The sequence below is a fragment of the Hippopotamus amphibius genome, chromosome 6 (assembly GCF_030028045.1).
Source record: "Hippopotamus amphibius kiboko isolate mHipAmp2 chromosome 6, mHipAmp2.hap2, whole genome shotgun sequence".
In the NCBI taxonomy this organism is placed as follows: domain Eukaryota; kingdom Metazoa; phylum Chordata; class Mammalia; order Artiodactyla; family Hippopotamidae; genus Hippopotamus; species Hippopotamus amphibius.
Genome location: NC_080191.1, coordinates 2,224,569 through 2,238,748, shown reverse-complemented (window position 1 = coordinate 2,238,748; position 14,180 = coordinate 2,224,569). Strand labels below are relative to the sequence as shown.

The following is a 14,180-nucleotide window of genomic DNA, read 5'->3' as shown; positions in this document are numbered from 1 at the left end:
TTAAGCACAGCTTTATTATTTTCCATGATGCGCTGATTCTCCAGTTGTCAACACTTCACCAGGGGGACCCCTTTAATTGACTCTCCTGCCTTTTAACCACTCCTGAGAGTTGTGGAAGTATCCTTGCTCTCTGGGAACCAATCATGTAAAAGTATGTGGCAGACTGCGCCGGTTTCTTGCGGCTGCCATAACAAATTACCAGAAACTGGGGGCTTAAAACAATAGAAATTTACTCCTTCACAGCTCTGGAGGCTGGAAGCCCAGAAGCAGGATGCTGGTCGACCAGGCCCCCTGGAGGCTCCAGGGAGAGTCCTTCCCGCCTCCTCCAGCCTCTGCGGGTGCTGGGCATCCTTGGTGACCGGGCTTGTGGCGGCATCCCTCCAGTCTCTGCCTCCGTCTTCTCACCCTGTCTTCCCTCTGTGGGTCTGTGTCTATTTCCCTCTTCTTATAAGGCCAACAGTGTAGGAACAGAATAAGTTGACGCAGAGTGAGGGGGACGCTAAGCCCTCCAGAGGAGGGCGGGGTCGTGCAGGGCACACAGGGGCCCCTCCCCTGCTACCCGAGGCCATCTCCCCTCAGTAACATGAGACAATAGGTCTCCATTGTCCTGTGAGCCAGCCTGAGTCTCTGTCACTTACACCATGCAATTCATTGTCCTGCTGCAGCTACCTGATTCATTCTAGGGAAGATGTGACTTCAAATGTTTTCCTGCTCCAGAGGGGACATCTCAGCAGGGACAGTAGCATCTCAGCTTAGCTTACACCTTACACATCCCTCCCTGGCTGGTCCTCCCTGCAGGGAGCCAAGAGGCCCGGTGAGCCTCCCTCGCTGCCCCCACGGTCAGCTGTGCCACCAACCAGTCTGCAGGTGGACGGTGACTGGGAAGAGCACACACACGTCTGCGCAGGGGGTGAGGAAGAGGGCGTCCTGAGGGTAAGGCGTGAGGACACCGTTGACAGAGGGCCCCACGTGGCTGCAAGGGCAGCCCACAGCTACACGCGCACGCTCTGTGCCTGGGGGTGGGGGGCCCTGATGTCTGGGCCTCCGTGGCCTCCTCGCCTGCTGTCCAGAGGTGCCTGCAGCGTGTCTGTCCTCTCTGCTCTGGGGGAATTTGGGAGTGGGTACCACACAGGGCCCAGAGTGACCTCGGTGTCACAGGAACACCCCGCCTTCCTTCTGGAAGATTCTGGTTGTGATTTCCTGTTTCCTCTCGTGTTGGTTCCCTGTAAGCCCGAGTCGACGCGAAATGGAATCCAGCTGAGGAATGAAATAAGAACCTTCACTTTCAACTGTAAGACACTTCCAGTCCCTCAAAGATTTCTCAGAATCGAAGATCCCAACCCACGTCCCAGATTCCTTTCATCAGCGTTTTTTGGAGCTGCTCAGTGCCTGGCCCTTTGTTTGGAGAGCAGGCTTGGGCCTCTTTGGTCTGCGTCCACTTCCCTTGCTGGGCTACCGGCCCCTTTAGCGTGTAGGTTGAGGTAGGAGGCCAAAAAGGAGCCCCCGACATTCCCACCCGGGTTTCTTGGGGTCCCTGGCCAGGCTGCCTCCTTTCCATCGTTCAGGGACTTCCCCTGCTTGCCTTCCACATCCTGCTCAAGGTTTCCAGTTGTACTTAGCGGGGGAGTAGGAAAATGTACGCCCACGCTTTCTTCCCGGAAGTGGAGGCCCAAGTATTTCTAGAAAATACTTCCCATACCTTCTCATAAAGTCTCCTGACTTCGTGTTTTGTCTGTCCTGCCTCAGCAAGACTGCGTCTGTGCTCTTCCCTCCGCACCCCTGGCATCAGTGCTCCTGAAGCACCGTCTGTGCACAAAGGTTGTCCTGTCTCTTTTGAAATTCTTAGTCCATTATTATCTCCGTTTAATTGGCCTGCGTTTTACTGTAAGACACACACGGCCCAGATTCCGAGTGTTTTTCCTGTTGGATGGCCCAAGGCTATGTTTGCCCCCCAAACTTCGAATCTGAAATAAGATCATCTTTCCTTAAGAACACAGGCCCTACTCACCTGTGTAAGCTTCACTTTCACATCTAAGGAGCCGTCAAGACCTGGCTCGTGATGAAGCCGTGAGCATTTGGAAACACGGAGGGGGCGTGAGCGCTGAGCTCTGGTTTCTGGTGATGCACGTTGCGTGATTTGGTCTCGTTAGATCTCCCGGGCATTTGTGGAAAAGGCGCGTTTCTTTATTTGCTGGGAACGTTCGAGTAGGAGCCTGGCTGACACCCTGATGCACTTACGTGCTTGACTCCTTCAAATCTTCCCTGGAACAAGGTGGGAGCAAGAACGGTACAGATGCCTGGAAACAGGCAACGAACAAGAGACACGTCACAGCCTCATGCCTAAACCTGCGGGAACTTCCTTTTTCTCTCTCTTTTTTTCTGAACCATCCTGGTCAAGTAATAAAACTTCATCAGCCGCTTCAGAAGCCCCTCCATGTGCACCGAGTCTCAGGAAGTCGTCACCTCGACGGGGACGGTCGCAGTTCCTAGAGTTTGGCTCTACACTTGCGTCACCCACCGTGCACCCCAATTCACAGGAACTTAATCTCGCTTATCTGGTTTGTTTTTTTTTTTTGCTTTAACTTTTTTTTGTTGTGGTAAAATAAGCATAATGTAAAATTACCATTAGTGACACTTAGCACACTTACCTAGTTCCAAAACATTCACAAGTGTTGTGCAATCATCACCACTATGTAGTTTCCAGAACTTACACGTCAGCCAGAAAGGAAACCCCGTGCCCCTTAGCTGTCATTCCCTGTCGCCGAACCCCTGGAAACCACCAACCTACTTTCTGTTTCTGTGGATTTACCAGCTCTAGGCACTTCGTATAAATGGAATCATATACCACGTGACCTCTGTGTCTGCCTTCTGAGCATGGTGCCTGCAGTAAATAGTGGAGCTTCTGTGTCTTTCCCACCCCGCAGGAAGGGTAACACACCTGATCGGGAAGGTTCCGACGTTGCATGCTGGGAGGGTAATCTAACAGTGACAAGAGCATCGGAGAGGGGACACTTTCCAAATAAGGCTGACGGACGTCCCCGGTGGGAAGCTATTTGATGCCGTTATCCGATTTAGGGACCAGGACCCGTAGAGAGCAGAGTCATCTGGGTGTTTTGGGGGGAGGTTTTCAATAATTCCCTTCACTCTAGGTGAACGTTTGATCATTAAGTCAACAAAAATAATTGTGAACAAAATATGGTCTATTAAAAAAGAAAAAGTTAACCCCTGGCCTTTCTTGTACTGTTTTTGCCTAAGAATTCTTTAAAAATGTTATAATCTTTGTTCACGTTAAAAATGCACAGTATGATTGTAACGAAGCTTTTCCAAGTGCACGTAAGGGGCGTGTGGGTTCTCCCGGGAGATCTGAGCAAAGAGACCAGTGATGTGATGTGACGTGATCACACCCCAGCCGCTCTGCCTTGGGCTGTTATATTTATGTACAAATCCATGGCGCCAGTCCCAGGACATCATTGAGTCGGGGCAGGGCCACCGCCTTCCCCGGCACCGGAATCCTTGGCTTTCAAACACTCGTGTTACTTTCTTTTTGTTTTCTTTTCTGCCGCTTTGGAATGTTGCTTATTCATTATTTTCCGGAGCTCTTGGATTATTCTTTTGACATTTAGTCCATTCCTGGAAGCCCCAAAAGTCGCTTCATTGAAAGGAAAAATGAGAACGAAGTTGCCTGCCCGGGGGTCGGGTGCCCGGCGGCTGTCGGGCGGGCCGTGCAGAGAGATGCCAGGCGTGTGGCTGCAGGACTGGATGAAGGCCTTGTGGGGCGGGTGTCTGGCCTTGGACTTCAGTCTGCTTTTGGGAGGCTCCCTTGTTGATAGAAGTACGTCCTTCTCCCAGTTCAGCGTTTCTCCAGGCTGGGAGGTCTGCTTATTTCCAGGGCACGTTCTTGCCTCTTTCTTCGCCGCAGACGTGTCCTTGTTGGACGTTCTCCTGCTCCTGAGTTGTAGGAGAGACGCGTAAGGAAGGCTGCCGCGCCGACCTTTCTCTTTCTGAGCCAGGGATACCCTGGAGCCTCCGTCGGCAGCCTCGCTGCTCTCCTTCCTCTCATTTCCGAGACCGTGTGAGTGAACCAGTTCGATGGTGTCACGGATAAGGTTCCTCTTCATGGACACGTCCGTCGGACAGTCTAGGGACAGGGCCGGGCTGTGGCTGACCTCTAACCGCCAGGCTTTCAAGTTGTCATCAATCAGAATATCAAATCCAAAGAGCTCAAAGCAGTCGGCTGCGAAGGGGACTGAGGGAGCGATGGCCAGCACCGTGCGGATGACCACGTGGCTGATTTTCTGCCACAGAAGCAGGTCGTCCACGCCCCAACTCCGCAGGTATGAGAAGAAGCAGCTCAGGGTCCACGTGCGGCCGCCGCCGACCACCTCTTTGATCTTCTCGTACGAGGCCCTGGACTTATTGATGCTGCTGTTGGTCAAACGGGAGTAACTGTTGTGCAGATCCCTGAGGTCAAACTTTTCCGTGGCAAAGTGCACTAAGCCTTCCTGAGAAATGTAAATGGTCAAGGGCGTGAAGCCGGTGACACAGACGTCGACGCGGAGGTCACATTTGCACCTCCCGACCAGTAAAGGGTTGCAGGTGTATTTCTGTACGACACAGGCGTCGGCAAAGATGAAGTCTCTCAGGTCACTGAAAATGACGATTCCTCGCCCTAGGGATAGTTCTGCAGGCTTGCAAATCCAGTAGCTGTGCCTGGCGCCCAGCGCCTGCTTCTCCTCGACGTGTTTGGCCACGAACTTGCCGTCGTTGCTGGGCGTGACGAACGTGGGGGGATGAACTCATAGAGGGGGGACCGTACAGCTGCTTCAGGTGCCTCAGGAGTTGGGCCAAGTGGTCTTTCCTGGTGAGCCTGGTGGTGCCCGGGTGGTGGTTCAGGCACTGCCAGGGCCTGACGTTGACGTGCTCTGCCCTCCAGAGGGAGGACGTCCTCCAGTACAGGTTCCAGTCCTCCACGTTCTGCTCTCGTTGGTCGATCTTACTCCGGCCCCGCTCCAGGGGGACACTCTGCACCACTTCCGGGGTGGTCTCGTCAACCCGGAACACCCGTGGCTGCAGGGTGGCCCCCGAGGGCTCAGCTTCGCCCATCAGGTAAGTTTTTCTTTTCTAGAAATTGATGATCAGAAAAGCGTTAGAGGAGGGGGTGGGGGAGGGAAGGACAGGGAGTTTGGGGTCAGCAGATGCAAACTGTTATGATACAGAGTGGACACCAACAAAGTCCTACTGCTAGAGCACAGGGAAGTATATTCAGTGTCCGGGATAAGCCGTAATGGAAAAGAATGGAAAAAGAATGTGTGTATGTGTATCACTGGGTCACTCTGCTATACAGCAGAAATTAACACAACATTGTAAATCAACTATACTTCAGTTAAACATATATCTATATAAAGAGGATGGGCTGAGAGATGACACTCTAGTGGAGCTTTCACATAAGCGTCCACGTCGTAAGGTTGCCTGTGTGGTCTGTGCCTTCCCTCCCGTTATCCAGTCTCGCTGGACACCCACCTCTCTGCACAGATATGCCCTTCTCTGCTGCCTCTACAAAGACAGACCCACCTCTCCCAGCGCCCTTCTCTTCTGAACTCACCTGCGCATTTCCTTCTGTTAGGACAAGTTAAACGTGTTTGCAATTACACCACCAGCACTCCCGACGGCCGCTCTGTTGTAGCCCCATAGCTGCAGTGGATTCTGTTGGCCTACAAAGTGAGCATTATTTAGAATAAAAAAGTGTCAGACTCTCCACAGTTAAATGAATTTGAGCATGTGTAAAAAGCTGGAAACGATGGTGTTATGTGGTTAGCAAGTGTTGGCCTGAGAAGTTTCAGGAGCGTGAGCCAGACCCCTGAGCTGGTCTCCGAGGGCTACCTCATCGTCCCTGGGCCCGGAGGTGTTTCAGAGGCCTGGTTCCCTCCAACCAGGTCAAGAAAGAGTTGAGAAGGAAAATTTGAGGCTTTAAAAAGTCATTCTGCAATAGCAGTGATTACCTGAGGTTGCACCTCACATTTTACAAGATAAACAGAAAATGAAGAGTCAACATTTTTCTGAACTTTCAAAGAAAGAAAACAAGATCATCTTTGGGAAAACCCCCAAGCGACGATGAAGCATGAGGTTTCGTTATGAGCTAGAAAAAGTAAAAATAGTCGCAACCTCTCGGGGGAAAAGTCGATATTCCAAAGTCTGAAACCAATGCACTCATCAAAAATTCTAAGTTCAGGCAATTTTGACTTGTTTCTTTGACGCTATTTGTATTCTTCACACATAATTTATCACATAAAGCCACATAAATGGTTTGTTTGATGGAAATTCTGTGGCATTTGGGAGATTCTGATTGATGTAAATGGAGTAAATTGTGACATATACTGTACTTTCGGGGGGGCCAGTTTGGACAAGAAAGGAAGGAAGGAAAAGCAGGAAGAAGGTGATGAAATAAAATTCATATTTAAGGCAGGAAGAGAAAATTAAACATAAAATTCTCTGGTTTTGGGCCACGTGCATCTGTATTACACGTTAACCAGAGCACCTCAAAGATGGGAGCACCTGCTCAACGGTGAAGACCAATCTTCTGTCTTTCTTCTGACACCAGCAATGTAACTTCTCAAAACAATAGTGTTCTTTCCCAGCTCTGTGGGGGGTCATGGTGACTTGCTCTTCACTCTGCATGTATTTACCTGGACCTGCATCCCTGGTGAACTTTATGTAAAATATCGGTGTGTCCTTTTGATGTACGATCCCTTGTCTCAAAAATGTACATGACGGTGCCTTCGACTTCTAACAGGTGCAACAGTTCGCAGAGCTTCCTGGGTTATAATCCTCAGTTTGGCTCAAATAAAATCCCCCCCTTATTTTTTCTTTTTAACTTGATAGTTGATTGAATTTTTGTCAACAAAAGGAAGGAAGGAAGGGAGGAAGGAAGGAAGCATGGAAGGAAAGAAGGAAAGAAGGAAGGAAAGATGCAAGGGAGGGAGGGGGAACCCAGCTTGCTCACCCACCTTTGTCTCCAGGTTTGAAACAGGGAGGGGTCGTCAAAGAGGAAGGGAGATGATTTGTTGCCAAGTGACCTTGCTTCTGCACTGAAGCCGCCTGCAGGGTGCTGGTTGCCTCTGCTATCGAGGGTGCTAACAGGCTAGGACAGGGCTTCCAAAGGAGGGTCCGAGAGAGCTGTGAACAGAGCAGAATCAGCAAAGCAAACACATGCCGTCCGCGTCGGTCATTACTGCTTGGACCAGGAACAAACAGAACTTATAAATCTGTCTGGCTGGTACGAAATTCCATCTTTGCAATCCACTGTGATGTTTTCAAACTGTGTTCATTGATAGTAACATGCACATCAAGCCGTGCGCGTGTGTGCGTGGCGGGGATGGGGCGGGGAGGCTGGGTCAAATAATTGTGGAAGCTGGAGTCAACAAAACTTCAAAATGTTTCTTTTCTTTCTGTCTCCAAGAAACGTGCCATGTTTCCCAGGCTTATTTGATCATGACACCCTCTTCAAATGTCACAACGTCAGTCACCACTTCACAAAACCAGGGCAAGAAATACTGAGTCAGGCAAACCAGATGGACTGGTGTCCATCTCCACCTTCTTCCACCTTGGGAGCAAACCTCTCAGAGGTTCAAAAAGAGAAGGTGTGGTGTTCTGACGGAGCCCGTTTCATCTGGGATCGGGGCTCAGAGACCAGGAGCCAGCCTTCCCCGGGCTCTGCAGGCGGCGGTGAGAGAAGCCTGGGGAGAATGCACATGGGAAACGCTGCTCCCAGGCAGGTCCCTCAGCCTGAGTCTCCTCCTCCCGTGGAGCCCAGAAGACCAGCCCCACACCCTTGAGGTGGGGGCGCCGTCTAAAGAGGCCGAGTCCCAGCCGGCTCGCCCTGCCGTGCACCCACTGGCCTGGGACCCCATTTCAACTACGTGTCCACTTACCTATTAAAATTTTATTGAGAAACCAAATGCATACCTAAGAGTTTTTTCTGTTGAATAAAAGTTCCTCTGGAGCTACCTGAAATGTCTTTATCCTGCCTCGTTCCGACTCACAGGTTCTGACGGCAGCAAATAGTTCCATTAAGAAAAATGTGTGTGGAGTGTATTTGTAGTGACTAAAAACAGGTTGGACCATCATCAACAAATCTACAAATAAGAAATGCTGCAGAGGGTGTGGAGAAAAGGGAACCCTCCTGCACTGTTGGTGGGTTTACGTTGGGTTATACCGTAACTGTGCTGGAGAACAGTATGGAGGTTCCTTGAAAACCTAAATATGGAGCTACCACACAATCCAGCCATCCCACTCCTGGGCACATATCTGGAGAAAACCATAATTCAAAAAGATACATGTACCCCAGTGTTCATTGCAGCAGTATTTACAATAGCCAGGACATGGAAGCCACCTAAATGTCCATCAACAGATGAATGGATGAAGAAGATGTGGTACATGTATACAATGGAATACTACTCAGCCATTAAAAAGAATGAAATAATGCCATTTGCAGCAACATTGAAGGGCCTGGAGATTATCATACTATGTGAAATCAGACAGAGAAAGACAAATATCATATGATATTTATATGTGTACCTAAAAAAATGGTACAAATGAACTTATTTACAAAACAGAAACAGACTCGGACTTAGAGAACTTATGGTTACCATGGGGGAAAGGCCGGGGGCGGGGGTAGTTAGGGAGTTTGGGATTGACATATACACATTACTATATACAAAATAGATAACTAACGAGGACCTACAGTATAGCACAGGGAACCTTTCTCAGTATTCTATAACAAGCTAATTGGGAAAAGAATTTGAAAAACAATAGATACATGTTTATGTATAACTGATTCACTTTGTTGTACACCCGAAACTAACACAACATTGTAAAGCAACTATACTCCAATTAAAAAAAAAGAACAGGTTGGAGATAAACTCTGAGGCCCTGTGTGGGAGGAGGGACGTGGGCCATGGCCTTGGAGAGGGAGGGGCGGGGGCAGGCCCAGCCAAGGACACTTCCCTCGAAGAAGGGGACACCATGGTGACACGGTACCTGACTTCCATGCCCTTTACCTGGACAGGAGAAAATGCTATTTTTAAAGCTGACTGAGGATTTCCCTGTTACACTGGGTGTGGTAGTAACGTTTGCCTGTGGGCAAAGACTGCCGGTATGAAAAAACAAAACGAAACAGGGAAAGCAAGACCTTCCAGCTGCTTTTAGCTCTGAAGCGGCAGGACCTGGGGCCTGGCCTGAGTCGGTGAGTTACACGTCTCCTCTCCCCGGGGATTTCCTCGTGGGTGAAGGTGAAGACACCCTTGGAGATTTTCACGGTAACTCGTCTTCTTCCTCGGTGTGAGCCGAGGGGGAGGAACCCTCTCTCTAGGAGGCCGAGGCAGCCCCAGCTCCAGGGGTGGCGGCGGCCCAGGGACCACACAAGACGCACCCACCAAATGCCTGTGTGTTTCAGCCTTTGCGTCATAGCTTCACACATGTTTCCTTCATTTCAACCACTGATAAGACTCTTAAGGACAGACAGCCTATAAAGGATTCCTGTCCCTTTGCTCATTGCTGCCTAAAATTTCCTTCTCTTTTGATTACATCCTATTACCCAGTCAGAAACCAGCAGACGATGGCTAACCCAATCTTTTTCGCTTTGAACCCAAAATTCAGTGGAAAATTCTACTCCCAATTAAAATAAACATCACAAAACTTGACATTTTACCAGATACACGCTAGATCTTTACAGCTTTACCCAAGAGGCCAAGTGTGTAAATCAATAACCACATATACATATTTGGGCGTCTGGATTTTTAGCCTGTGTCACATGAGAGGTACTGGTGGGAAACTGATGACATGGCCGATACTATAATGAAAGCAATTAAAGGTACAAATGACATATAAAATCACAGCGGTCTGGGATATTTTATTGTACAGGCAGAGAGAGTCCTGCCTATTTCCTGAAGGCATCAATTGTATTAATCGATGCTTATAATAAATACTTGAAAATGTTAAATCAGACTCGTAGTCAGATAAAAAGGCAAAGGAATGTGCAATGTGATATGAATGTAATATGTGAAATACAAATATATATAACAGAAAAAATATGAAATTGTTAATTATTTTAAAATATTTGCCACTTATCCAGGGCAGAAGCTGGGACACTTGTCCACTGAACTGCTGGAACTTTAAAAATTTTAAGCTTGAACTTGAATGCAATGGCTGGGTTAGAAGAGCTACCCCCAGGTCTACAAATGTTCTGCAAAGAAGCCATTAAACATTCTCTCTGAACTTGGAAAACTATCTGGAGCTACACTTCAGCCCACTGGGCAGCCACACTGATGCGTCACGATTGCCCTGGAATGTGCTAAATGGTGATTTTATTAATAATATATAGGGACTTCCTAGGTGGCGCAGTGGTTAAGAATCCGCCTGCCAATGCAGGGGACACAGGTTCAAGCCCTGCCCCAGGAAGATACCACATGCTGCAGAGCAACTAAGCCTGCGCGCCACAGCTATTGAGTCCATGAGCCACAGCTACTGAGCCCGTGTGCCACAAGTGCTGAAGCCTGGGCCCCTAGAGCTGGTGCTCTGAAACAAGAGAAGCCACCACAATAAGGACCCCACACACCACAATGAAGAGTAGCCCCTGCTCGCCACAACTAGAGAAAGCCTGTGTGCAGCAACGAAGACCCAACACAGCCAATAAAAAATAAATAAATCCAATAAATAAATAAATAAATTTATATAAAAAATAATATATAAACTGCCCAAATTCACTGCAAAAATTGACTGTGGATATACAGTCGTAGTGATGGCATCCTGACCTCCCACTGGCATTTCCAAACTCAGGTGGGAGGCTGAGGGCTTCAGGAGAGGCCAGGGGAGGGGCTCAGGGAAGTGGGCGTGTCCTTGACAGGTGGGCGGCGCAGACCTGCAGACACTGAGAAGAGCTCCTTGAGAGCCCCTTGCGCATTCACAGAGATTCAGGTCAGCCTCCACGTAAAAACTGCCAGAAGGAAACCAGGACAAGCTGGGCTGCTCCCTGAGCCACTGCCCCCAGGCAGAGGGGTCCCCTGGCCAGGTGCTCTGTCTCTGTCACCAGGGGAACAGTCCTGCCAGGAGCCCCCTCAGCTCTGGGGGCGGGGGGAACGCGGCACCAGGCACGGCTGCCGTGAGCTCTGAAGATCCTGCAGCAGGTGGCGGAGGCCAGCATCCTCTCCGTGTGCGCCCGCCACCGCCACCATGAACGAACCCACTGGACCGTTCCTGAGGTAAAAGCCCTCATCTGGAGGGAGAGTCCAGCATGCGGTCCTGCAGAACCAGCCTCGGAGGATGCGGAGTAAACTAGAGCACGCCAGGGATAGATAACCTGGTCACGGGCTACCCAAGACAGGCGTGTCAGACGTGCCGAGGTCTGTGTCCTCCGTGGGCAGTAACACGGCTGACTCAGTCAGAGCGTGAGCTGTGGCCCAGGAGCCACTTCCAGATGCAGGAGCCACTTCCAGATGCAGGATGAGGTCCTTATCATAATCACGGGGTTTCGTGATCTCTTGGGGTCTGGTTCAGCCCTGGCCACGCACAGCCTTGGCCACGCATAACCCTGGCCTATGAAGGAAGCTTCTCCTTCCCACACCTTGGTGATGTCCTGGGGCACACGGGGCACCGGGGGAGGCAGTCATCCGGACAGCATGTCTGCCACCGTGCAATCATGGTTCCCGGGAACCCCCTGCAGGCCCATTGCTTCTCCGGAAAGACTGATCCCTGCACAAGAGTTCCTAGGAGAGGCTGGCTCCCAGGGTCCGTCAGACTGCCAGTTCTCACACTTTTCTTCCTTCCAAAATAGACTCTTGAACAAGAACTAGGAGTTAGGATTTTTAAATTCGCGGTTTATTTTTTAGCACATTCACTGCTTAAAGGACAAACCACCCCAGGCAACATTCCATTTGAAGTGGGATCCTGGTATTACACCATCTAATTAAGCGCCACGCCCTTCAGCTGTCAATGAGCTGAGAGAGGAAAGATGTGTGGGGCAGGGAGAGGCGCGCTGCAGACAAACACAGGTTCCGCCAAAGAAGAGAACCGGTGTCTGTAAGGAACATCCGTCCATGGAGATGACCCATGTTCCTGTTTACAGCTTACATGTGCACAAGATAAAGGCAATAAAACTGTACATTTCTGGAAAAAGGCCTTGATTTTTAGAATTTCAAAAACTAAAGCCAAAAATATTTTCACTGCCTTTATTTGGAATTACTGGAGATTTACTTTGCAAAGCCTTTATTTTCATGAGTCTCTGGTGAAAATGTGATTTCTTTAACTTTTTTACTATTCATAGCCTCACACTGCAAACATATATTTGAAAAAAACGCTGTCTTTTGTGAGTGTAAAATTCATACCCGCAACTGAAATTTACACGGCTTAGCACAGCGATTTTCAGATTGAGAAGGTAGTTGTTTAAACATGCAAAACACTCCACTTTGATCAGATGGGAACCAACAGCAGGTGGCGGCTCTAGTGTAATTTTTCTAGGTGGTGAAGCCAGTCTGTGGGGAAGAATCAGCCTCAACCACTTGTCTTGGAAACGTCGCTGACCTGTTCATCCCTTTTTCCTGATGCACAGCTTAGAGCTTACAGTTGTGGTTTATAGTTTATAAGAAACACAGAATGCTTCTGACATTAAAAAATTCTTCTCTATATCATTTGCCCTATTTTTTAAGTTGGCCAACTTGAGTTCCTTTTTACACCTGAAACTAATATAATTTTGTAAATCAACTATACTTCACTAATAATTAAAAAAAAAAGAGTTCCTACGTACCACATACACGCTCTTTTGGGGAGAAGTTGGTATTGCTTTCAACCCAGAACAATTTTTCATTAATTCTCAATCAGAGCTCACGAACATTTTTGGTGTTAATTATAGTGAAGGTTCTGTTTTATCACTAAAACCTTCAGTTTCCTGAGGACAAAGGCCATTTCCAATCACGGCTTGCCCCACCGTCCCGAGCACGTGTTCACCGTCAGTAAGCACTGGCACAAGGTGACTGACTTGGGCTTCCCTGGTGGCGCAGGGGTTAAGAACCCGCCTGCCAGTGCAGGGGACACGGGTTCCATCCCTGGTCTGGGAGGATCCCACGTGCCACAGAGCAACTAAGCCTGTGCGTCACAGCTACTGAGCACGTGTGCCTGTAGCCCGTGAGCCACAACCAGAGAAGCCACCGCACTGAGAAGCCTGCGCACCGCAACGAAGACCTGGCACAGCCAAAAATAAATACAATAAACAAATAAATAAATTTATTTTAAGAAAAGGAGCGGAGGACTGACTTGAAATGAAAGTTCTACCACAGTCCCAGGGCTGAAGAGACTGCATGTGCCCCTGTACAAACCAGTTCATAAAGGCAGTGCTTTCTGCCTGCTAGAGAGCCTGCGGCCACATCCGACTGCCCACGTCTGAGGGCCACTGCTCGGCATGGCATCCGAGGCATCCCCGTGAGTCCTCAGCCCTGCCTGGCCCCACCTCCCAGCCCCCGGGGGGTAAGGGTCCTGAGCCCCTGTCTGCACACAGGCACCCACAGCGGCCCAGGCCTGAAAGCACGGCTGCCTTCTGGGCCGAGCCCCCCTTCTCTGCTCCTCAAGACTCCCTCCTTGCCACCGGCTCTCAAAGCCCACGTCCCTGCCCTTCCTCCCTCCCCGCCAGCAGGTTTCTGCCCCTCCTCTGGGCCCACGCCCTTCAGACGTACTTTGTGGAGAACACCGCAGCCACAGTGTCCCCAGAGACCCTCTCCATCAGGCTTACGACCCTGGCGTCACTCAGCTCCTGGAGACGCCTGGCTGTTCAATGCTCAGGTTGAATTCCTTCCAATGTCCCCACCGACTACGGGTACCTCGAAGTTAAGCTCTCGCCCTTTGGTTATGTCTGTCACAGACATCGTTTATCCTGTTCACCCCTGAGTGGGGACAGCCCGGCACGCAGCAGGCCTGCCTGTTTTCCGGATTGACAGAGATCAGAGCCACAACCTCCCAGGCGGGGACTGGAGAGGCGGACCGGACAGGATGCCCACTCACCGTTCTTAGCGGCCCTGGGCCCTGCGCTTCGGGGAGGGCGGGTCCTGGGGTGCCGGCTCGTGCGGGGGCCACCCTCCAGCTGTGGGTGTGACTTCCACAGGCTGCCCCCTGGGCGGGCTTGGTGTGAACTCAGGACA

At 50.1% G+C, this 14,180-nt stretch overlaps 1 protein-coding gene across 1 annotated transcript; it reads right to left on the bottom strand.

Moving 5' to 3' along the window:
• Positions 1-3,533: 3,533 nt before the first annotated feature.
• Positions 3,534-5,103, bottom strand: TTLL2 (tubulin tyrosine ligase like 2). Its single transcript, XM_057740251.1, is given in 2 exon segments — positions 3,534-4,791; positions 4,793-5,103. Coding segments are annotated over 2 exon segments (1,569 nt in total).
• Positions 5,104-14,180: the final 9,077 nt, after the last annotated feature.